The 23,913-nt window shown below is 43.6% G+C and overlaps 1 protein-coding gene across 18 annotated transcripts in view; it reads left to right on the top strand.

The window, feature by feature from the left end:
* The window catches only part of ZMYND8 (zinc finger MYND-type containing 8), a 79,699-nt gene that overhangs the window by 25,941 nt on the left and 29,845 nt on the right, over nt 1–23,913 (top strand). For all 18 annotated transcript variants that reach the window (XM_077253269.1, XM_077253279.1, XM_077253267.1 and 15 more), the window contains 7 exons: nt 5,925–5,984; nt 9,071–9,219; nt 18,495–18,713; nt 19,401–19,514; nt 21,806–21,898; nt 22,278–22,365; nt 23,321–23,376. In XM_077253269.1, coding sequence (XP_077109384.1) covers nt 5,925–5,984; nt 9,071–9,219; nt 18,495–18,713; nt 19,401–19,514; nt 21,806–21,898; nt 22,278–22,365; nt 23,321–23,376 — 779 coding nt within the window. The remainder of the gene's footprint in view (nt 1–5,924; nt 5,985–9,070; nt 9,220–18,494; nt 18,714–19,400; nt 19,515–21,805; nt 21,899–22,277; nt 22,366–23,320; nt 23,377–23,913) is intronic.

The following is a 23,913-nucleotide window of genomic DNA, read 5'->3' as shown; positions in this document are numbered from 1 at the left end:
TGCTACTAACAACACTCTTTGTCCATGATCATCCATGTTTTCCTGCGTTCCTACATTGCACAGTATGCAGGCTTTTAGTTACAGGTAGGAGTCCATGAATTCAGGTTACCACCGATGTGGGACAGCAGCTACATTCATGTCACCCATCTTGTCGTAGGTTAGCACGGACGACACTGCGGATTATCTTTGCAGAGTGCACAGTTAAGTTTAAAAACCGCAGCGTATTTCAGGACCTGAAAAGAGATTTAGCATAAATCTGCATGGCAGTCACTGGATGGACATCTAACTGATGGATAGAATCAGAAAGAAATGCTAAGATTTCTGCTTCAGGGAGCATGTCCTGCCTTACATGGCTACACATGGCTGCCAACACCATAGACAGTCCCTGATGTTATCACAACCCCAGACCTGCAAAATGTCTCATCTCTCCCAAGAATTCAGTGCAGGCAATTTACAAGCACTAATCCTGCATGGACACAACTGCCTGCACTGTGGGGGGAGGGCAGCCATTGGATTAACCCTTGCCGTTTCAGTACACTCTACCACTGCCTGTCTCTTTTCTGCTGTAACCTATGGAAAAAAATGTCAACTTCAATTGGTCTACACCAGCCGGTATACTCTTAATGCCAGCTGCCTTATTATAGTATGCAATTAAATGTCCAACAATGTCTGGTCGGTTAGAGAGAGCAGTTCTGTATTGCAATCCTCTGACTAAACAAAGGTCGGATATTTACGGTATTTATTTTTTTTCCCTTGCAAATATTGATGAAGATGATATTAGAAACGCTGTGAGTAGTTGGAAAGGCAGAGCAAAGATACAAAACTGAGCAATGTCATCTGGACATTTACCAGGCCGCAGATCAGGATGGTATTTAGCTGTATACATCCCTTTCCATGTCCAAAGTCTGTCAAAATGATTGCATTTTTATGATTTCTAGTTACATTATTTAATATTTATTGGATCCATTTAAGTATCATTGTAGATTGTTTTGCCAATAGTCGTTCTACTTTGTGGTGCAGCACAATTTTTAAGAAAAATAAAGGGGTATGGCCCTTTTAAATTGACCGCATGTTAGCGTGGTATCACCAGGTACATACATTACATGACTTGTCCTGGGAACAACCTTGGGAACGGAAAATCGATGGGATTAAAGGGAACCTGTCACCCCCCAAAATCGAAGATGAGCTAAGCCCACCAGCATCAGGGGCTTATCTACAGCATTCTGTAATGCTGTAGATAAGCCCCTGATGTATCCTGAAAGATGAGAAAAAGAGGTTAGATTATACTCCCCCAGGGGCATTCCCGGTACGATGGGCGTCACGGTCCGGTCCGGGGCCTCCCATCTTCATAGGATGACGTTCTCTTCTTGTCTTCATGCTCCGGCGCAGGCGTACTTTGTCTGCCCTGTTGAGGGCAGAGCAAAGTACTGCAGGGCGCAGGAGCCAGGAAAGGTCAGAGAGGCCCCGGACCGGACCGCGACGCCCATCAGACCGGACCTCAGCGGGGAACACCCCTGGGTGAGTATAATCTAACCTCTTTTTCTCATCTTTTAAGATACATCGGGGGCTTATCTACAGCATTCCAGAATGCTGTAGATAAGCCCCTGATGCCGGTGGGCTTAGCTCACCTTCCATTTTGGGGGTGACAGGTTCCCTTTAAAGGGATCCCTTCACCAGCATGCTGCCAATTCGATGGACCGTGGAGGGTAGTTTTTCTGTACCAGAAACTCCTCCACATGGACGTAGCTTTAGATGAAGATCCAAAGGGCGCTTTAATTTGTAGGAAGGAATCCCAATTTAGTTGTAAGAGGGCTACCAGCCAAGAAGTGTAGATTTTCAGCAAATTATTAAAACAAATATTTTTTTTATTTTTGCTTTGATGACAATTGGGCACTTGAAAAGCAATCGTCGGGTTCACATCAAATTGAGTAAAAATTAAGATAAAACATTACACACATCACGTTTCAGCTATTACAAGCCTTTATCAGGTCTCTGATACAATATGCCCCATATGAGCGATTTATATCCTCACCCGATGAAGGCTTGTATAGCTGAAACGCGGTGTGTAATGTTTTTAAATATTCTTATCTCAATTTGTATGTGAAAATGACCATTGCACTTCGAGTGCCCAATTGTCATCACAGCAAAAATTAGAAAAAATATTTGTTTTTACTAATCTACTGAAAATCAACACTTGGCTGGTAGCCTTCTTACAGCTAAATTTTGATTCCTTCCTACAAACGGAAGCGGCCTATGGATCTTCATCTAAAGCTATGACTTGTCCTGTACTGATCCTGAGTTACATTATTATTAGTATTATTATAGTATTATTATATAGTATTATTATTAGTATTATGGTATGTGCACACGTTGCGGATTTTGCTGCGGATCGGCAGCGGATTAGCCACAGTTTTCCATGAGTTTACAGTACCATGTAAACCTATGGAAAACAAAATCCGCAGTGCACATGCTGCGGAAAAAAATGCGCGGAAACGCTGTGTTGTTTATTCTGCAGCATGTCAATTCTTTATGCGGATTCTGCAGCGGTTTACACCTGCAATCTGCAGGTGTAAAACCGCAGGTGCAATCTGCGAAAAACCGTGGTAATTCCGGATTTACCAAAATCAGTGCGGAAAAATCCGCACACCTTTCCGCAACGTGTGCACATACCCTCATACTCCAGAGCTGCACTCACTATTCTGCTGGTGGAGTCACTGTGTACAGTTGTGGCCAAAAGTATTGACACCCCTGCAATTCTGTCAGATAATACTCAGTTTCTTTCTGAAAATGATTGCAAACACAAATTCTTTGGAATTATTATCTTCGTTTAATTTGTCTTAAATGAAAAAACACAAAAGAGAAAGAAGCAAAAAGCAAAACATTGATCATTTCACACAAAACTCCAAAAATGGGCCAGACAAAAGTATTGGCACCCTCAGCCTATTACTTGGTTGCACAACCTTTAGCCAAAATAACTGCGACCACCCTCTTCCGGTAACCATCAATGAGTTTTTCACAATGCTCTGCTGGAATTTTAGACCATTCTTCTTTGGCAAACTGCTCCAGGTCCCTGATATTTGAAGGGTGCCTTCTCCAAACTGCCATTTTTAGATCTCTCCACAGGTGTTCTATGGCATTCAGGTCTGGACTCATTGCTGGCCACCTTAGAAGTCTCCAGTGCTTTCTCTCAAACCATTTTCTAGTGCTTTTTGAAGTGTGTTTTGGGTCATTGTTCTGCTGGAAGATCCATGACCTCTGAGGGAGACCCAGCTTTCTCACACTGGGCCCTACATTATGCTGCAGAATTTGTTGGTAGTCTTCAGACTTCATAATGCCATGCACACGGTCAAGCAGTCCAGTGCCAGAGGCAGCAAAGCAACCCCAAAACATCAGGGAACCTCCGCCATGTTTGACTGTAGGGACCGTGTTCTTTTCTTTGAATGCCTCTTTTTTTCTCCTGTAAACTCTATGTTGATGCCTTTGCCCAAAAAGCTCTACTTTTGTCTCATCTGACCAGAGAACATTCTTCCAAAACGTTTTAGGTTTTTTCAGGTAAGTTTTGGCAAACTCCAGCCTGGCTTTTTTATGTCTCGGGGTAAGAAGTGGGGTCTTCCTGGGTCTCCTACCATACAGTCCCTTTTCATTCAGACGCCGACGGATAGTATGGGTTGACACTGTTGTACCCTCGGACTGCAGGGCAGCTTGAACTTGTTTGGATGTAAGTCAAGGTTCTTTATCCAACATCCGCACAATCTTGCGTTGAAATCTCTTGTCAATTTTTCTTTTCCGTCCACATCTAGGGAGGTTAGCCACAGTGCCATGGGCTTTAAACTTATTGATGACACTGCGCACGGTAGACACAGGAACATTCAGGTCTTTGGAGATGGACTTGTAGTCTTGAGATTGCTCATGCTTCCTCACAATTTGGTTTCTCAAGTCCTCAGACAGTTCTTTGGTCTTCTTTCTTTTCTCCATGCTCAATGTGGTACACACAAGGACACAGGACAGAGGTTGAGTCAACTTTAATCCATGTCAACTGGCTGCAAGTGTGATTTAGTTATTGACAACACCTGTTAGGTGCCACAGGTAAGTTACAGGTGCTGTTAATTACACAAATTACAGAAGCATCACATGATTTTTCCAACAGTGCCAATACTTTTGTCCACCCCCTTTTTTATGTTTAGTGTGGAATTATATCCAATTTGGCTTTAGGACAATTCTTTTTGTGTTTTTTTTTCACTTAAGACAAATTAAATGAAGATAATAATACCAAAGAATTTGTTTGCAATCATTTTCAGGAAGAAACTGAGTATTATCTGACAGAATTGCAGGGGTGTCAATACTTTTGGCCACAACTGTGCATACATTACATTACTTATCCTGTACTGATCCTGAGTTACATCCTGTATTATACCCCAGAGCTGCACTCACTATTCTGCTGGTGCAGTCACTGTGTACATACATTACATTACTTATCCTGTACTGATCCTGAGTTACATCCTGTATTATACTCCAGAGCAGCACTCACTATTCTGCTGGTGCAGTCACTGTTTACATACATTACCTTACTTATCCTGTACTGATCCTGAGTTATATCCTGTATTATACTCCAGAGCTGCACTCACTGTTCTGCTGGTGCAGTCACTGTGTACATACATTAAATTACTTATCTTGTACTGATCCTGAGTTATATCCTGTATTATACTCCAGAGCTGAACTCACTGTTCTGCTGGTGCAGTCACTGTACATACATTACATTACTTATCCTGTACTGATCCTGAGTTACATCCTGTATTATACTCCAGAGCTTCACTCACTATTCTGCTGGTGCAGTCACTGTGTACATACATTACATTACATTACATTACATTGCTTATCCTGTACTGATCCTGAGTTATATCCTGTATTATACTCCAGAGCTTCACTCACTATTCTGCTAGTGGAGTCAATGTGTACATACATTACATTACTTATCCTGTACTGATCCTGAGTTACATCCTGTATTATACTCCAGAGCTTCACTCACTATTCTGCTGGTGCAGTCAATGTGTACATACATTACATTACATTACATTGCTTATCCTGTACTGATCCTGAGTTACATCCTGTATTATACTCCAGAGCTTCACTCACTATTCTGCTGATGCTGGTGCAGTCACTGTGTACATACATTACATTACTTATCTTGTACTGATCCTGAGTTATATCCTGTATTGTACTCCAGAGCTGCACTCCATATTCTGCTGGTGCAGTCACTGTGTACATACATTACATTACTTATCTTGTACTGATCCTGAGTTATATCCTGTATTAGGGTACTGTCACACAGTGGCACTTTGATCGCTCCAACGGCACGATCCGTGACGTTGCAGCGTCGCTTGATTATCGCTCCAGCGTCGTAGACTGCGGTTACACTTTGCAATGCACGGCGCTGGAGCGATAATTTCATGACGTAGTTGCGATGTAGAAGTCATACGGGACATTGGGAATATCGTGCACACCTTTGTTACACGCTGCAATCATGCCGCCACAGCGGGACACTTGACGACGAAATAAAGTTTCAAACGATCTGCTACGACGTACGATTCTCAGCGGGGTCCCTGATCGCAGTAGCGTGTCAGACACAGCCATATCGTAACTATATCGCTGGAACATCACGGATCGTGCCGTTGTAGCGACCAAAGTGCCACTGTGTGACAGTACCCTTATACTCCAGAGCTGCACTCACTATTCTGCTGGTGCAGTCACTGTGTACATACATTACATTACTGATCCTGAGTTACATCCTGTATTATACTCCAGAGCTGCACTCACTATTCTGCTGGTGCAGTCACCTTGTACATACATTACTTTACTTATCCTGAATTACATCCTGTATTATACTTCAGAGCTGTGCTCACTATTCGGAATGGTTTGTGTTGCAGGTCCCGCTGTTGCGTATCCAGAGGGCTTACCCCAGGAACATGGAGACAGTCAGCAGTCCAGTGAGTACCGGCCACCTCGGTGTAATAACTAGGAAAAGTTAGCACTTGGTGTATTTTTTGTTGATTGCGATCGTGCTTTGGAGCCCCCATCACAGGATTCACAACTGTGTTTGTTTGAGCTTAGTTGCAGGTCACATAATTTTAACTGTATAAAAATGTGCAGCGTGTTGGGTTGATGGATACAATAATGCTGCCATATTGACCCGATTATGCTAGTCAATAGAATCTATCAGGTGCCTCTTGTCTCCGTTACGTGATGGATCTGTTTCTTTTTTATATAATGGAACAGAAAGACGGAAATCCGAACACCAGTGTGAACCCTGCCCTAAAATGAGACCGGAACAAGGTTTTTGCCACCTAATCTGAGAGCAGCATAATTTAGAAACGGAGACCCTGAGTCCAGCGATGCATCACTGACTGGGCTGCTTGCTGTAGTTTTGATCATCTCCACCTGAAAAGCTCTGATTTTATCACTAGAAGACAAGCCGAGCCTCACTGTGCATGGGGGAGTCGGGAGAGATGGCTGGCAGCTGAACAATAGTCCGGCCGACGCCTACCGTACGTGTATGTGGACTTTTAGTGATGAAGGCCTAGGTGTGCTCTGATATTTGCCACCGCATTGGCCATAAAATGCACTAGTGCTCTGAATGACTCTGTAATGCTGTACACAGGAAATCTGCTGCTGACGCTCCATTGATGCCTCTTGTTATTCCTGGAATCTGGCTTTGTCCTGCTTCTCTAATGACTTCCCACAATCCTTAGCGGCTGTAACCTGATCTCGTCATGCATTACCTAGAAGGATCTCAAAGCAAACATCTCAAGACACAGCCAAGTCTGTGCACCCACCTCCTGTAATCATCTGAGGCCGTGCTTACAATTCTGCTTTATTTTCCCAGATAAATGCATAGAATGTGACTACGTCTATCTGCTTAACCAGAGTCGTACCACCCTCTATAGTTCTGCTACATCCATAGCTGCGAACTGTGATTTACCAGTATCTCATGCTGAGGGATTTCCTGTGCCTTCCAGTATAACTGACGTCAGCTCTGGATGTGACTAGTGCTTAATACTTTGTATATCTCCATGCACAACAGGAGAAGCAAAGGTTCTTGGTCATAACATGTACCTTTTCTATGTCATAAGGCTTCGGCCATACAGTTTTTTTTGGAAAAAGATGTAATGACCTATAACTTAACAATGGAGATCTGTTTGGTTGCTGACAGACATGTAGGAGCAATGTCCTGGACTTTGTAGGGTCAGAGAGAAATATGATTATCACATATTATATCCTACATGTATGTAGGACCGTCAAGATTTGGAAGAGAACTTGACTTTTAAAACATCAAACAAACCTCAGAACTGACTTTATTGTGGTCACAGCAGCCACCTAGTATGTTCCCCACTGGTAAGACGCCTGAACATCTGTTCTGACCTATGTGTTAAGTGCTACAAGGTCCAGGAATTCCTCTTATTTCACTGAGGAAGTGAGAAACTTCAAGCAACCAGGTTCCCATTACTGTTAGATGGCAGGTCTTGGCACAGTGGGGGCGGCCATGTTGCCAACTTTACACTTTGAGACTGTCTCTTGACTACAGGAGTTTACAGCTGGCCATCTACATGAGGGATATCTGACTCTTGATTCCTCATCAAGAGCCCCATCTAAGTGCAGCGTTACGAGCCAAGCATGAGGCGAGCACTGCCCAGCCACAATGCCCCTTTTTTGCACTCAGCACAGTGCCAGTCTGACATTGAGCTTGCAGTGAATCTGCACGAAGAGCGATGCTACTTTTGGCAGAGCACATCATTTGCGTTGACATCTGTGCGCAGATCTTCATGCTTTGAAATAGTTACTGTCTATCTGTGACAGAACATAACACAATTGGGAAAAAATCTCCAATCAGTTGCTGATTTGTTGCAAATCTTCAAGCCTAAAACCCAGAAGAAAAGGATGAGATTTGGTAAAGCCTCCACCACTTTGCTCATGCTGTGAATAGCTAAACTTTTTTTTTTTCTGCCCAGGAAATTCGGACTGAAAGTCTGCAGCTTATCTGTCTCATGTGAACATGTCCTTCCAGAGAGAAAGCCGGCTGACTGATTGTATTTCACTCATAGTCAAACAATACTGTTCAGTAGTAGTACAACAATATTAGAAATCACAGGTATGAAGGAAAATGCCAATTATACCATTGTCTATTACCCTGGGAAGTTCCTGAAATTACCCAAGAAGATAGTGTCAACTACCCAGGCAGCTCAGAAAGAGTTAACCATTCATGACCTGTCTTTCCAACAAAGGGGCTGTTTTGGTGTGGGGGTGGAGATCTGTGACCCCTGACTTCCTCTCCACACTGGAGGTCAGTAGAAATCCAGGCCCAGCTACACATCAGCTTGTATATAGGTGCTGCCACCGTGTGTTCAGATTCACTTCTAGCCTTTACTAGTATCGTAGCGTAATACTCTGTCTGGCGCCATAAATGGCGATCACTTGTTACAGGGCATTTGATCATTTTAGTGTAGCCTGACAAGGGTCCACCATTTTACTACTGGAAAACGTTGGTGTAATGAATCTGAGCACATTCTCATTACTAAACCAGGATAAAGAGCGCAAAAAGGCCCTGGCATATTGAGGGGAGCGAGGGCTCAGTGAGTTGGTACATAAAGCCCGCACGTATACTGTTAAGCTCACTGTATACTAGCAAAACCTCAAGGAATAATCTAACTTGTCCCTCAAACTCATTTTCTTTGTCCTGGGAGATAATCCACCACTGCAGAAGCCTATGATGGGTTATTTCCCTCTGCTCATTGAAAACGTGCTCCCTCAGTTGGGCTGTGCATTCGTGGGCCTGGGGGGAAAGCCAATGGTATAATAAGCATTCAGCCGACTATTCAAAGGTGTTCGGGCTCCTTAGGTGTCCCTGTTTGGATGCTCATTTGGGGCATTTATACCCTATAGCGCAGTGTTATTTATCACCTCTTACTATGTCCCGTCCATGATTTTTTTTTTTTTAGGTGAGTATGGCGGGTTGGCTCTTTAAAGCTAGACTATACATCCTGGGTGGGATATGAACAAAACTTTTGTCTTATTTCAGACCCAGGCTCTGCTGAGCGTCCAGGGCAGAAAAGGAAATGCCCCAGCCCCCAACATTCATCCAATGGACACTCCCCACAAGATGCATCCGGCAGCCCAAGTAAAAAGAAGAAGAAACCGGGAATGTTAAACAGTCACAACAAAGACCAGGTATGGAGAATGTGCGCAGCCCCCATATATAGTTTTACTGCGTCCTTCACTGACTGCTCTGTGTCCCTGTTGCCATGTAGTGAACCCAATGTAAGAGCCATGCTGTGGTTAACCATTTTATTAGGTAGATCTTCTTCCCTCACCCATTCCTGGATCCCCAGCATCACTGGTCTGTCATGTGCTAAGGACATATGCAATACTAATAAAACCCTTGTACCAGTGTGTGCTGGTCACTATTGATGTTCTGATACCCTGTGGTATCCTCCGTAACATCAGACTGATTTTATAGGCCTTACATTATTTGTTTCATATTCCCTCTGTCCATCCATGGACAGGTGCAGTAGTGAATACAATGTAACTGTCCCTGACAGTAGCAGCTCTCTATTATCTGGTGTCATCTGCTGAGAGATTTGCTTACCACTTTTTGCCCTATGAAAAGTATGTATGGCTGTTGCCTACAGTCACCCATCTGCCAGCACAGAGGTACAGCCATTGACGCTGCTGTTCTGTATCCATATTTCCAGATTATTCGTTTGGGCCATAGGAGTGTAAAATTTGATTACACTGTTGAAAATTTCTTTAAAACTCCTCATGCCTGTGGCCATCTATTGTGGATGTTATTTCAGCGGTCTTCTTTGTCCATGAGTCTTATAGGTAATGCTCTGAGTATGGATTGTGTTTGCTGTTATCTATGATCCTCCCTCAGATTATGCAGGGGACTTTGTACCTAGTATTTGGTATCTGTCGCAACCTCCATTGTTCCCAAATGGAATATTTTACGTCTATCTTATCCCTCTGCAACAAGCCAGAATGAATGTTATTTTTTTCCCTTATGTCCCATTGTTGCTGACTAAAGAGATTTACAAAAACATGATTTTTATTGGTTTCTTTTTAATGTCCTAAAAGTCTGAAAATAGATCTGTATTGTGATAAGTATCATGGCTCTATCACCCTTTAAATGCTCATCGGATCGGGGAGATTTCTGTGCATCACCCTAAACTCTGCTCATTGGCTCACTGTGTATCCAGACATAGTCATTGTGATGAAAGCATTTTTTTTTTCCTGCATAACTTGCTGCATTGTTGCTTTTTATTGCTTCAGCTACATTATTCCATGTTGGATAATGTTCTTTGTACACTGCCTGACAACATATGTGCGTTCAATAAGATTGTTCAGTCCCGTTTGCAAATTAGGTTTATTAAGAAATGTTTACAAACTTTCTGCTGTTTGCAATAAACCAATGGAAGAAGAAAAATCTAAATGGCTCAACACAACTAAATAAGTGGTTTCTCCAAATTCAGCACAAAATGCTGCACACGAGCTTCTGGCAGCATACACAATAAGAAAAAAAGTGTGTGTATATATCTGTGTATGTATGTGTGTGTGTGTGTATATATATATATATATATATATATATATATATATATATATATATATATATATATATATATATATATATATATATATATATATATATATATATATATATACAATTAGTTCAGTGGGGCGGGGGAGGTTATGCCGAAGGTCCCAGCTAACAATATTACATTCTGGTAATGTCACCGTCCAGGCCTTATAGCCACTCATTGTCCCCTGACGAGCAGATGGACTGTAGCCTGTGATGCCACTGATCATACTATGCATATCTGACCTGCAGTGTAAATTGTACACCTTGTGAGGGGCCAGAAGCTTGTCTCATAAAGGTGAATGGCTGGCAAGTGATTGGATTGCTAGACTCAGGGAGTTTGGTGACCCTCATGAGGGTCACACTCTCCAGCTGATTATTATTATTTATTTACATAGCACCATTAATTCCATGGTACTGTACATGAGAAAGGGGTTACGTACAGAGTTCTAGATATTGTTTACAGTAAACAAATTTACAATGACAGACTGGTACAGTGGGGAGAGGACACTGTCCTTGCAGACTTACATTCTATGGGATAATGGGGAAGAGAAATTAGGTCGGGGGTTCAGCAACTCTGGTGGTAGTGAGGCGTCAGCTCTGGTTGTGGTAAGGCGTCAGCTCTTGTGGTGGTGAGGCGGCAGCTCTTGTGGTGGTGAGGCGGCAGCTCTTGTGGTGGTGAGGCGGCAGCTCTTGTGGTGGTGAGGCGGCAGCTCTTGTGGTGGTGAGGCGGAAGCTCTTGTGGTGGTGAGGCGGCAGCTCTTGGGGTGGTGAGGCGGCAGCTCTTGGGGTGGTGAGGCGGCAGCTCTTGGGGTGGTGAGGCGGCAGCTCTTGGGGTGGTGAGGCGGCTGCTCTTGCGGTGGTGAGGCGGCTGCTCTTGCGGTGGTGAAGCTTCAGGTCGGGTGGTGGTGAGGCGGCAGCTCGGGTGGTGATGAGGCGGCAGAATGGTTATTGCAGGCTGTAGGCTTTCCTGAAGAGATGGGTTTTCAGGTTCCGTCTGAAGGATCCGAGGGTGGTGGATAATCGGACATGTTGATTCCTGGGAAGAAGATTGGAGTCCGCTGCATTCAGACTATCCAGTGGCCAGAGTGGACATTGAAACGGCCCAAGGTACAGAGTCCCATGAGGTAGGTGTAGTCCAGGACTTATTGCATTCCATTATCATAGGACTTTTGTTTATTTTGGGACCTGTGGGGGAAGGAGACAGGGCTTGGTTGCTCAGACAAGAGATGGATCAGCCCTAAAGAGGTATCACCACACCCAGAGCCTGACAGATTTTCCTTCTGTGTCCTTGTGGGGGATGAGAAGGTAGTGTCCCCTGAGACGAACATTCCTGAGCTAGAGGTGACCAGCGAAAATTTTGGGACCCCCTAACATAGGGACCTATCTCTAAAGGAGGTGTTCAATAATGTAGTCATAAATGGTAGAGCGCAGGAGTGGGGGCTGACTCCAGGTTTACCTATTTTATTTTGAGTGGGGACTTATTGTACCGGGTTACAAAAGTGAAGGATAAGATAGTGGAACAGTTATTAGTAACAGGACCCTATAGACAGGGTGTTGAAGATGGCCCATTCACATGTCTTGGGTGGCCATCTGAGTGTGGACAAAACTCACCGGTTCATGCAGAGGTTCTATTGGCCCGGATGTCACCGGGAAATCTTAAAGTATTGCAGGTCCTGTCCCACCTTCCAGCTAACCGCCCCACCTCTCACTGTGTAAGGCCCTGCAAATTACACAACTAACTGAACACCTCTATGTACCATCCCCAGACGGGAAGCCTTGTGGAAAAATTCAATAAAACATTGAAGTGTATGCTTAGGAAGGTCATAGAAAAGGACGGTTTAACTGGGACTGTCTCCTGCCGTATCTGCTGTTCTTTATCTAGGAGGTTTCACGAGACTCTGAATTCTGTCCATTTGAAATTCTGTATGGCCGACATCCGCTAGGTCTCCTTGATATACCGAATGAAACCGAAGTCACTCCCCACCGGAACGTCATCGAGCACGTCGCTTAGATAGGATTGCGAAAGTGATGCCCATCGTAAAAGGACATCTCTTCCAGGCACAAGAAGCTCAATCTTGGGTCTACACCGTTCAGCTTCAGGGACCGAGTCCTCTTACTATTTCCCACCATTGGGAGTAAGTTATTGACCAAGTGGTAAGGGCCTTATGGGGTGGTCGAAAAGCTTGGTGAAGTGAACTAGAAGATTCATTAACCAGGAAGATGCAAGCCAAACTACGTCAATCTCATCAAGCCGTGGCAAGAGAGCCTGTTGAAACTCTGATGTCTGCTGGTCAAGCCAGAAGCACATGTTGAGAAAGTCGCAGTAGTGGAGACGCTATCCAAGGCCCTAAAAATAGCAGTGTCGGGAATTGCAGCAGAACAAGGACCTCTTCTCCGATTTGCCTGGGTGTAAAAAAGTCATAGAACACAAGGTTCTGAACCCCATGTGCGGGTGAAATTGAATCCCTATCGAATTCCTGAGCCCCGACAAGAGCTGATCTCCAAGGAAGTAAGTCGTATGTTGAAATTCATAGTCATTGAGAAATCCAAGAGCAGATGGTATAGCACGATTGTACTGGTTCTAATACCCGATGGCAAATGGAGATTCTGTAATGATAATAGTAGCCTGATTAAAGTTTCCAAGTTCGATGCATGTCAGTGAGCTGATCGAGAGAATTGGACCGGCAAGGTACATAACCACCTTTTGGATTTAACAAAGGGATATTGGCAAATCCTCATGTCACAAGAAGCCAAGGAGAAGACTGCTTTTTCTACACCTGACAAATGCTTCCAGTACGTTCGGATGACATTTGGACTGCAGGGAGCCCCGACCACCTTCCAGAGGGTCATGGACTCTTAGGAAGGCAGTTTTTTTTTTTTTTTTTTTAAATCCAAAAAAATGTGCCATGGGGAAAGAGGCCAAATACCTAGAATATGTAGTAGGTAGAGGCAACATCAAATCCCAGATAAGAAAAGTGGATGCAATCCAAAACTGTCAGAGACCTGTCTCAAAGAAGTAAGTTAGAGCCTTTCTAAGAATTGTGGGGTACTACAGGAGATTCATCCCAAATTTTGCCATGATGGCCTCTCCACTGACTGACCTCAAAGGGACTGACCTCAAAGGGACGAAATGGCCAGATGGACTGCAGAGGCGAACACAGGCCTTTCAAGAACTGAAGTAGCTTTGTGTAAGCAATCGGCCCTGGTTGCCCTAGACTTCAAGAACACTCCAGACAGACGCCTCAGAAGCCTTTTTAGGAGTAGTCCTTTCTCAGGAGATACACGGGGAGGAGCACCCCATTCCCTACCGAAGCTATTGGCATGTGAAAATTATCATTCCATCGTAGAAAAAGTACACTTGGCCATAAAGTGGGCGGTGAACACATTATGGTACTGTTAGGGCAAAAATTTTAATTAGTATCCAAACATGCCCCACTACGGTGGAGGATGAGGGAGAAAAGAGGTTTCCCACTGGTTTCTAACCCTCCAGAATTTGAAGAGGGGGAGGAATGTAAGGTGGCTACCTGACACATATTTCGTGGGAAGTGTGTATCACAGAGGTCGTCATCTGTGATGTAAACCTGGAGTAATGTTTCAGTGCACATAGTACGAAGAGGCTTGTTTGGTGCATCTGGGCCAGGTTTAACTCGCAGACTGAGAGCTAAGCGGGTCTGACTTCACAGATACCACACCTCCGTGTGTGGTTCACATGTTAAAATAGAGTCTGTTGTTTGACACATGGTCTGTGTGTGGAGGAAGAAGGCCTCCTGTGTGTTATTTCCAGACTGAGCTGGTATACTGGATTCTATCCAACCTGTGTGACCAGGACTGGCTCTAAAGAACTTTACTTTGTTTTGACTGCACTGAAAGGACGTTTTATTTTTCCTTCATGGCTGGTTTATTTATAATTTATTATATATAAAAAGTGGGATTGAGGAGGTTTCTTTCACCAGTATAGTACATTGTATGGTAATTTGCATAGTGTAATTCTAAACTACCACTCATTCCACAAAAATAAGCCCTCATACAGCCGTGTCAAAGTAACAATAAGAGTTCTAGCTCTTGGAACAAGGGGAAGAAAAAAAGTAAACAAATAATGTCTGTGCCCTTAAAAGGTTAAAGAAGTAGTCTGCCGCATATGGAACTGCCTTAGCTTTCCCGCTATAATTCGCTACAGGCATCACCTAGCTCCCACCATGCTTCACTGTAGGCATCACAAGCCCCTGTCATTCTTCACTGTAGGCAAGGTGTTCTTTTCCGCGTATTCTTACTCCACAGACATATCTCTGATCCATAGGTTCAGAAAATTCCAGTTTTGTTTAATCACTCCATTAAACAGAATTAAAAACTTTTGTGGTTTATTTATTTGCTTCTGAGCATATTGGAGCTGACATTTCTTGCACTTTTGGTTTAGTAGAGGTGTTGTCTTGGAATGCGGGTATAGTTACCTTCAGCGTTTAGTATGTGCCTAAAGACATGTTCACACATCATCTTTTTCAGGCAGAAAAGGCTCAAGAAACCTATTAAAATATGCTCTTATGAATGAACATAATAATTTCTATGTAAAAATTATTCCTTGTGCATAATGTCAGACTTTTGAATGTCTTTTAACCACTTTAGGTTTCTAAAAAGAAAACATCTGGCCATTCTTTTGCCATTTTGTAGCTCGGACGATGCTTTGTACTTTACAATATAAGTTAATAGGAATTCTCAGAAGATGCCTGGACATCTTTTGTAGAGTTTTTCCTTAAAAAAAAAAAGTTAGCAGTTTCTTCATTATGCAATGAAATAAATAAAATGACAGTAAAAAAAGACGTGACAAAAACCATTAGAAAACAGTACAAAAACCGTCAACAGCCAAAACTGTCAGAAAAATGTTCAGGAAACAGCCGAAAAAAATTACACAAAAGACGGTTCAGGAAAAAAGCAAACTGTGAAGTGTCTTCAGCTTGAGAACATCAGCAGGTTCGCCTTCGTTTAAGAGGTGTTGTGTGCATGTGGCCCAACTATGCAAACTGAAACCTTAGCGCCTGCTGCCACCATATTTTACTGTAGGTCTTTTGCAGTCACTCAAGGGTTTCTGACAAATTGCCCCTGCAGGAATCTAGTAGCTGCGGTTGTTGGCTTCTTTTTTCTACCACATCCAGGCAGTGGGTAGAGTAGCCAGTGTTGCTACAACTTTAAACTTGTGAACTATGAGCTGGCTATAACTTGAGGAACACTCTGTGCCTTTGCATCTTTTTAGTATGCTTTCTAGTGATGAGCAAGTGTACTCGTTGCTCGGGTGATCTCCGAGTATTTTGTTAGTGTTCAGAGATTTAGTTTTCATTGCGGCAGCTGAATGATTTACAGCTAATACCCAGCCTGAGTACATGTGGGGATTGCCTGGTTGCTAGGGAATCCCCACATGTAAACAAGCTGTCTAGTAGCTGTAAATCATCCAGCTGGGGCCATGAAAACTAAATCTCTGAGCAGTCAAAAAACACTCGGAGATCACCCTAGCATGCTTGGGAAAACCCGAGCAACGAGTACACTCGCTCATCACTAGTGCTTTCCCTTGTTTGTGTTAGACAGTCATATCTTGTCTTAGTGCTGCAGTCACACATCTGTGTCGTGGTCTGACCTCGGACCCTGTTGCAGGGACTGTCTGCGGGTCTCCTGACCAGAAATTGACTGTCTCATGTATGCCTATGAGCAGTGGCGTAACTTGAAACTCATGGGCCCCGATGCAAAAGCTACAACGGGGCCCCCAAATATTTTAAGTTTTTAATAGCAATAGTCTTTTTCCATAGGCCAAAGAGACTTTTAGAGCCCCCTAGGCTCCAGGGCCAGGGTGCGATTGCAATCCCTGCACCTGTTGTAGTTGCGCCCCCTGCCTATGAGGTTGTCAAGTTTGGGTTAGGAGACCCATGGACAGTCCGTGCTCCAACCATAGCAATATTATCACCATGCAATCATGTGCCAGTCACCAAACCTTGTAGCCAGTGCAGGTATTGGATGTGTTTTATGTCATGCACACCTGCTGCAGGTACCAACACCCTGCATTATTACATCAGGTCCTGGAGACTCTTAGGAGAGGTTCAATTCAGGGGTTGAATCAATCTGGGACTGCAGTAATCAGTAGAAGTAGTATTTTGTGTTGCATTTGGAAAAAAACGCTTGTTACATTGTTCGGCTGTTTATACAGTTCTTGGTTTGATTTATTGCAAACAGCAGAAAGTTAGAACATTTTCCTATTAAACCTACAGTAATTTGCAATAATGGGTGAATTATAACTCTCATAAACAACGAACTAACTTACCATTGCACATATATAGCATGCTGACTGTGGATTTACGTGCAGAAAACCCACATTGTAATGCAGAGATCTCCTCTACACATTGTGGAAATTTCCGATGTGTAAAGCGACCTGTGGTGTGGAGAGGAAATCTGCAGCATGTCCACGCTTTTTGTGAATATTCCTTTGCAGACCTCACCACATGCATACGGCTGTGAAAACGCAGCGTAAAATCCATGAAATTATCATTACGTTTTAACTTTGCAATGTGGAGAAATTCATGACAAAATCCGCAAGTAAATCATGCAGTTTATAATGCATATTTGTTGCTAATGTGGATGTATTGTTGGGCTATGTTCACACTTTGCGTTTTTTTTGCAGCCTTTTTTTTTTATGCCAAGTAAACGTAAAAAGGTTTAGTTCTTAAAACAAAAATCTGATTCAATTTCATCAGGTTTTGGCACCAAAAACGCAACAAAACCTGATACCTTTTGTTTTCTTGCAGCGTTTTTTCAGTGTTTTTGCACTGTGAAAGGGTGAAAAATGCTGAAAGAAGTGACTTGCTGCATTTTGAAAAAAAACAAGCTCTTTTGACAAAACAGTCAGGAAAAAAAACAAGGTGTGTGCATAAGATTTCTGAAGTCTCAGTTACTTTGCTGGTACTGTGTAACGCAGCAGAAAATTTGCATTAAAAAACCTTCAAAAACGCAATGTGTGAACATAGCCTTAAAATGGTATTAAAACTTCTAGTACAGCTCTTCTACCTGGTTGATGGTAGTGCCTGCATCCAAACTATTGTACTAGCATGAGAAGATGAAGCTTTCATTTTTACATTTTTGTTTTTAATTGCATATATTTGCTTGTCATAACTGCTGCAGATGCGGTAAAGAATCACTTACTGTATATATTAAAGGGGTTGTCCCCTTTCAGAAACTCTAAGTTCCTAGATGCAGCTTTTTTTTTTTTCTTTAACAAAGAGTATTACTCACCATCCCCAGGTCCGGTGCTGAGTCTTCCAGATTCTGATATCAGATGCTTTGCTGATGTAACATCGACAGCACTGCAGCCAATCAGTGAGCTCAGCAGCTCTGACAGGGCGTTCAGTGTATATGCTCACTCATCGCTGATTGAGTGCTGGACCCGGGGAGGTTGAGTAAAAAAAAAAAGTGTTTGTTATTAAAGAAAAAAATCGGCAGTCGAGGACAGATCAAGGTTTTCTTAAAGAGGACAACCCCTTTAAGCACCTCGTACAATAAGGTAATGATGCATACATCTGCATGCCACAAAAGAATCGGCTGAGCAGCTTTTGACACCAAATGTCAGGGTGTAGTGATGTTGTTCGGACCACCATAAGCGGTCTCAATAATTGCTAATATATACTCTGTCCATGCAGGGGGGATGTGTTTAGGCTTTCCCCATTTTCTGCTCATTCAGGCAGTGTACATTGTATATTTGCTTGTGTCTTGTCTTCACATTTATTTTTTTCATCATTTTTACTGTTGCTAACTGAACATTATGCTTTGTGTTGTTGTCAGCCGTCCATGTACACGTGTTTGAACCCAATCCTTGTCTCTCTTGCCTACATTTCAGTCAGAGCTAAGACATGGTCCGTTTTACTATATGAAGCAGCCACTCACCACAGACCCTGTTGATGTTGTACCGCAGGACGGCCGCAATGACTTCTACTGCTGGGTTTGTCACCGGGAAGGACAAGTCCTATGCTGTGAGCTCTGCCCCAGAGTTTATCATGCTAAGTGTCTGAAACTGACTGCTGAGCCTGAGGGCGACTGGTTTTGTCCTGAGTGTGAGGTGAGGCTCCACATGTTACCGGCGCAGTGGACCTTACATATCCATATTATATCGTATTTCTGGATTATTGTAGGGGGTGCAGGGGCGGGTACAGGTAACTCTAATGGACAGTTCATTTGTAAACCGTCTGGACACATCTTAAGGTCCATTTTCACGGACTGACCGGTGACCTGATACCATCACCGATCGGCAAACATTAAACGATCATCGGTTGTTTGACTGCGTGCTCACACACACAGTCCAAAAGCAAACGATGCTCATTGAGTGAGCTATAGTAACTTTTTGCTTGTTCATTGGGGGATTGTCTGCCTGTTTACATGACAAGCGTTTTTTAACTCTCATTTACAATTATCTTCCATTGTAAATGCCCTTTTAGTCTTTGAATCAGGGGACGATTGGACGATTTAGGGCCAGTTGTGAAGAACTTTAACAAACGGGGTCTCCGATGAGTAGTCCGGAATCTTCCCCATTCCTATTATTGGTCAGCTCAGGCACATAATGTGCAGAGTGTGTTACTGGGACACTGGGGTGGAGGGGTCTGAGAATATAACCTCTTATAAGGAAAACCGGGAATGTAGAGGTGGAGATGCTCCAGATACAGGGTCTTTGGGAACCCACTTACAGCATCTCTGGGAGTGTTGGGATTGTCGCTGTATTCTTTCCTAGTGATGTGTTTTCTATCTCCAGAAAATCACAGTTGCAGAATGCATAGAGACCCAGAGTAAAGCAATGACTATGTTGACCATAGATCAGCTTTCGTACCTGCTAAAATTTGCACTACAGAAGATGAAGCAGCCGGGGGTAAGTCAGCCACCGAGGACCCGAAATTCATTACATCTTCTACATAATGTTCTACCTGATGGGTGTCCTCATGGCTTCAAATGGATTAGGTGCTAAGAATTCAGTCTTTGAATTGACAATGGTGAAAATTACCAGCAGATGTACCATCATAGTGTACACATATTCTACATATACAAATGCCTAGCTCCATTTAGTCCTGTCCCGGTAGCTCAAAATCTGATACCTCAATCTGTTATGCATGCAGAAAATGTAAAACCCCTGCAGATTGTTGTCCTGACCTGATACAGTTGTGAGAAGCAATTTCTGAAGGGAGTGGTGCCGACCGCCGAGCTGCTGTGCTGGCAGCATTGGATGTAAAGGGGTTTAGTCATCATTATGTGGAGAGTTTGTGTGATTCATACACAGGCCTGCAGAATGCGTCTCACTGTGAGGGACATTTCCTATAGCCAAAGTAAAGTGAATTATGTTTCTGCATTTTAAAATCCCAATATATAAATCAATATATCTGCAGTATTAATTAGATTGAGTAGAATGCTGTGTCATGCCCAGTCAGTTATTGGAAGTATCTGGTCCCTGGCACATCTTCCCCAGGGTCACAATAAGAAACCAGAGATGAGCGACTTCACTTGGGTCCAGTGGCCGTGTTGTTAGTCTGTGGCTGCCAGACAAGAGCCCTGTGACTTGCCTCCCACCTGCCGGCATTCCCGGGGCCTGTGCTGGTTAGAAAGTACTCCCGGCGCGATGCCATGTGTGCATCCTCGCTGCTACAATGAAGTCGCACCTCACATATAAATCAGTAGAAGCGCCAGGGATTCCAGCAGATTAGGAGACGGTTTGCCACCCGGCGGCTATGGACTACTGACGTGGCCATTAGACCAGGGTCCTGCCAATCGGTTTGCTCCTCTCTATTGCAAATTAATCATTTAGTTAATAAGAATATGTCAGCAGGTTTTCACTATGTAATCCGAGAGCAGCATGATGTAGGGAAAGAGACACAAATTCCAGCGATGTCACTTGCTGGTCTGCATGCTGTCATTTTGATACAATCATAGCTTTCTCTGCTGCAGAGCTTGAATACTGAGCTGTGTATAACCTTCCCCCACACCATTGATTAGCTGATTTCTGTGAACACTGAATAGGCAAAAAGCAGCCAATACAGAGCAGTTGACCAGGATGCACAAAACATCTACTCCTGTAGTAATAATCTCCTGATGATAAAACACTGATTTTATTTAAAAAAAACGCATCACGCATCCCATCGTAAGTCTCATCGCTGCAATCAGGGTCTCAGCTCTTACATCATGCTGCTCTCAGATTACATAACAAAAACCTCCTGACAGCTTTCCTTTAATACCTTCACAAAAGAATACAAGAAATAGAAAACTTCCCTGAGTCATTCATTTATTCTTCTGTGATCTGACAGCAGTGCCGATTTCTCCACACATCCTGATAGTTTATTACAGCGTGTAGGTAAAATGTACCAGTCTGACAACCAGGTAGTGTAACGTGCAGAGGATTGTCCAGGCTGGATATTGTTGGGAGGAGAATACTGTGCGACTTGACGCTTTATTCAACTCTTCCTGACTGAGATCTAGTGGCCATGTTCTGTGAGTGGAGGGGTCTCGGTGTTGGGATCCACACTGATCTTACAATTATCACCTATCCAGTGAATAGATGATATTTTTTGCAGAGTGGAATACCCTTTAAACTTTTATCTAATTGGATATTTGGAAGTGAGCGAGCAGGAAGCCTCAGGTGTGTATTCTGCGGAGGTCTCTGACTCTTCTTATTCCAACAATGTTTCTCTCTGTCCTTATGTAATTATTGAAAAAATATGTGACACTCTTATAGGGTGCTCAAATAGGATTCCACCCCATAGACCAATAAAGTAGAATTTGGCACTCCAATATTCGATGCTGAAAATATATTTATCGTACATAGAAGACACAATGACGCACCTCCGCTTATCGTCCATTCATGTGATATCCACATATGCGCATGACAGGAACTGAGGCGTATCATAGGAAATGTCCTCACACTGATGTATAATGATTTATACGTTTGTGTAATTGTTTATCGTATTTTAGTTCTGAGGAAGGCCATTTTAGGCCAAAACGTGAACTGTAACTGTTTAGTGGATCTTCCTGTGTTTTCCATGTACAATAAATATTTTTTCAGTATCGAATATTTGAGTGCCAAATTCTACTTTATCTGTCCTTGTGTTTGGTTCAGTAATTTGTCACCGCTGCGATTGCAGCATATAGTAACGTTTGTGCATTTTCACGTTACAGACTGAACCCTTCCAGAAGCCGGTGTCATTAGAGCAGCATCCTGATTACTCAGAATATATATTTAATCCTATGGATCTCAGTACATTAGAAAAGGTCAGTGTCTGCGTCCTGCATGAGCCGCGTTGTGTGGTCGGACCAGTGGCTTCTGTGGGTAACGCCACCATTTGTCCCTTACACCAGAAAAAGTGAAACATTCGTCCCAAATAAAAGATTTTGTGCTCTAATGCAGCACGGCCGACCTTTCTTCCCAATGACATACATGTAAGATAAAGCTCCCCTTTTGTGTTATGGATGGCTCGTCTTTAACCAGTTATTTCCCAGGCCTCTCATAGATGCTTCTGGTGGTTTGTGGAGAGCGGGAACGTTCCTGGTACCCAGATATTCTCTTATATGTACAGTAGCTGCTGTTTCTCGTGCAATTGTTCTTGGTATATATCTCCATCCGTTAATTGCTTTTCTTTATTTTTTGCAGAATGTTAAAAAGAAAATGTACGGTTGCACAGAAGCCTTCCTGGCAGAAGCCAAATGGATATTGCATAACTGCATCATATATAATGGGGGTAAGTGATGTTTATTGCCAAGGCTGCACCAAGACATAGCATATTTATGGTCCGGTTCGCTGCAGACATCTGCAGGGTGAATTCACTTCTGTGTTGTTGTTTTGTGCTCCCCTTCGGTCCTGTATCTGAATAAGGACTGTACCCGTAAGCGCCTCATCGAATAGTTTAATATGGGTCAGCCTAAGGCTACTTTCACACTAGCGTCGTTCGACGCACGTCGCAATGCGTCGTTTTGGAGAAAAAACGTATCCTGCAAAGTTTCCCGCAGGATGCGGTTTTTCTCCATAGACTTTCATTAGCGACGCATTGCGACGGATTGCCACACGTCGCATCCGTCGTGCGTCGGATGCGTCATGTTTTGGTGGACCGTCGGCACAAAAAAAGTTATATGTAACGTTTTTTGAAACGTCGTGTCCGCCATTTTCGACCGCGCATGCGCGGCCAGAACTCCGCCCCCTCCTCCCCGGACATTACAATGGGGCAGCGGATGCGTTGAAAAACTGCATCCGCTGCCCCCGTTGTGATTTTATTTCACAGTATGCGTCGGCCCGACGCACTGCGATGGGTCCGTACCGACTCTAGTGTGAAAGTACCCTAAAATGTATAGAGTATGGGCTTAATACATGCTGTCCTTTAGACTAAGAAAACCATGAGTAAAGCACATGCAAAGTGTAGGTGTAGAGGTGTCATGATAAAATGATATTAGTGAACCCTAAAGCCAATACCGCTGCTGGCTTTTAGGCATTTGGTTGCAGCAAAGGAGACGTCTGAAGATTGTGAGAGCAAACTCTGTGTGGACAGTGATCAGCAAATGATAAGTCTATAATGCCTCGCTGTTCTTCAGATGGTGGAACAGATTGTCATTATTCTGGACTATGCTGGGAGTTGTAGTGTCACAGCCTCACGTGACCTCTCCTCAACCGATCTAATGATGTTTTATTTTCTTTTTACACAGGAAATCACAAATTAACACAAACCGCTAAAGTAATAATCAAGATATGTGAACATGAGGTGAGAACAGAATGTGGTAACGCGTGGATGTGTGTTATTCTTGTGCTTAGGGGGCTATTTGTTTTTGTTATGGTTCCATTCTCTCAGTCCTACTGAAATGCTCCGCTTCCTTGCCTTGGAGCTGTGGCTCCAGACTCTTAGGGTACCGTCACACTAAGCGACGCTGCAGCGATAGCGACAACGATGCCGATCGCTGCAGCGTCGCTGTTTGATCGCTGGAGAGCTGTCACACAGACCGCTCTCCAGCGACCAACGATGCCGAGGTCCCTGGGTAACCAGGGTAAACATCGGGTTGCTAAGCGCAGGGCCGCGCTTAGTAACCCGATGTTTACCCTGGTTACCAGAGTAAAATGTAAAAAAAACAAACAGTACATACTTACATGCGTCCCCCGGCGTCCGCTTCCTGCAATGACTGAGCGCCGGCAGTAGCAGGGCACAGCGGTGACGTCACCGCTGTGCTGTGGTTTCACTTTCACTTTGCGGCGCTCAGTCAGTGTGGGAAGCGGACGCCGGGGGACGCATGTGAGTATGTACTGT

This window comes from Ranitomeya variabilis, chromosome 4 (assembly GCF_051348905.1).
Source record: "Ranitomeya variabilis isolate aRanVar5 chromosome 4, aRanVar5.hap1, whole genome shotgun sequence".
NCBI classification, from domain to species: Eukaryota; Metazoa; Chordata; class Amphibia; order Anura; family Dendrobatidae; genus Ranitomeya; species Ranitomeya variabilis.
The sequence above is the reverse complement of the archived record's forward strand: the minus strand, read 5'-3'. Positions and strand labels throughout refer to the sequence as shown.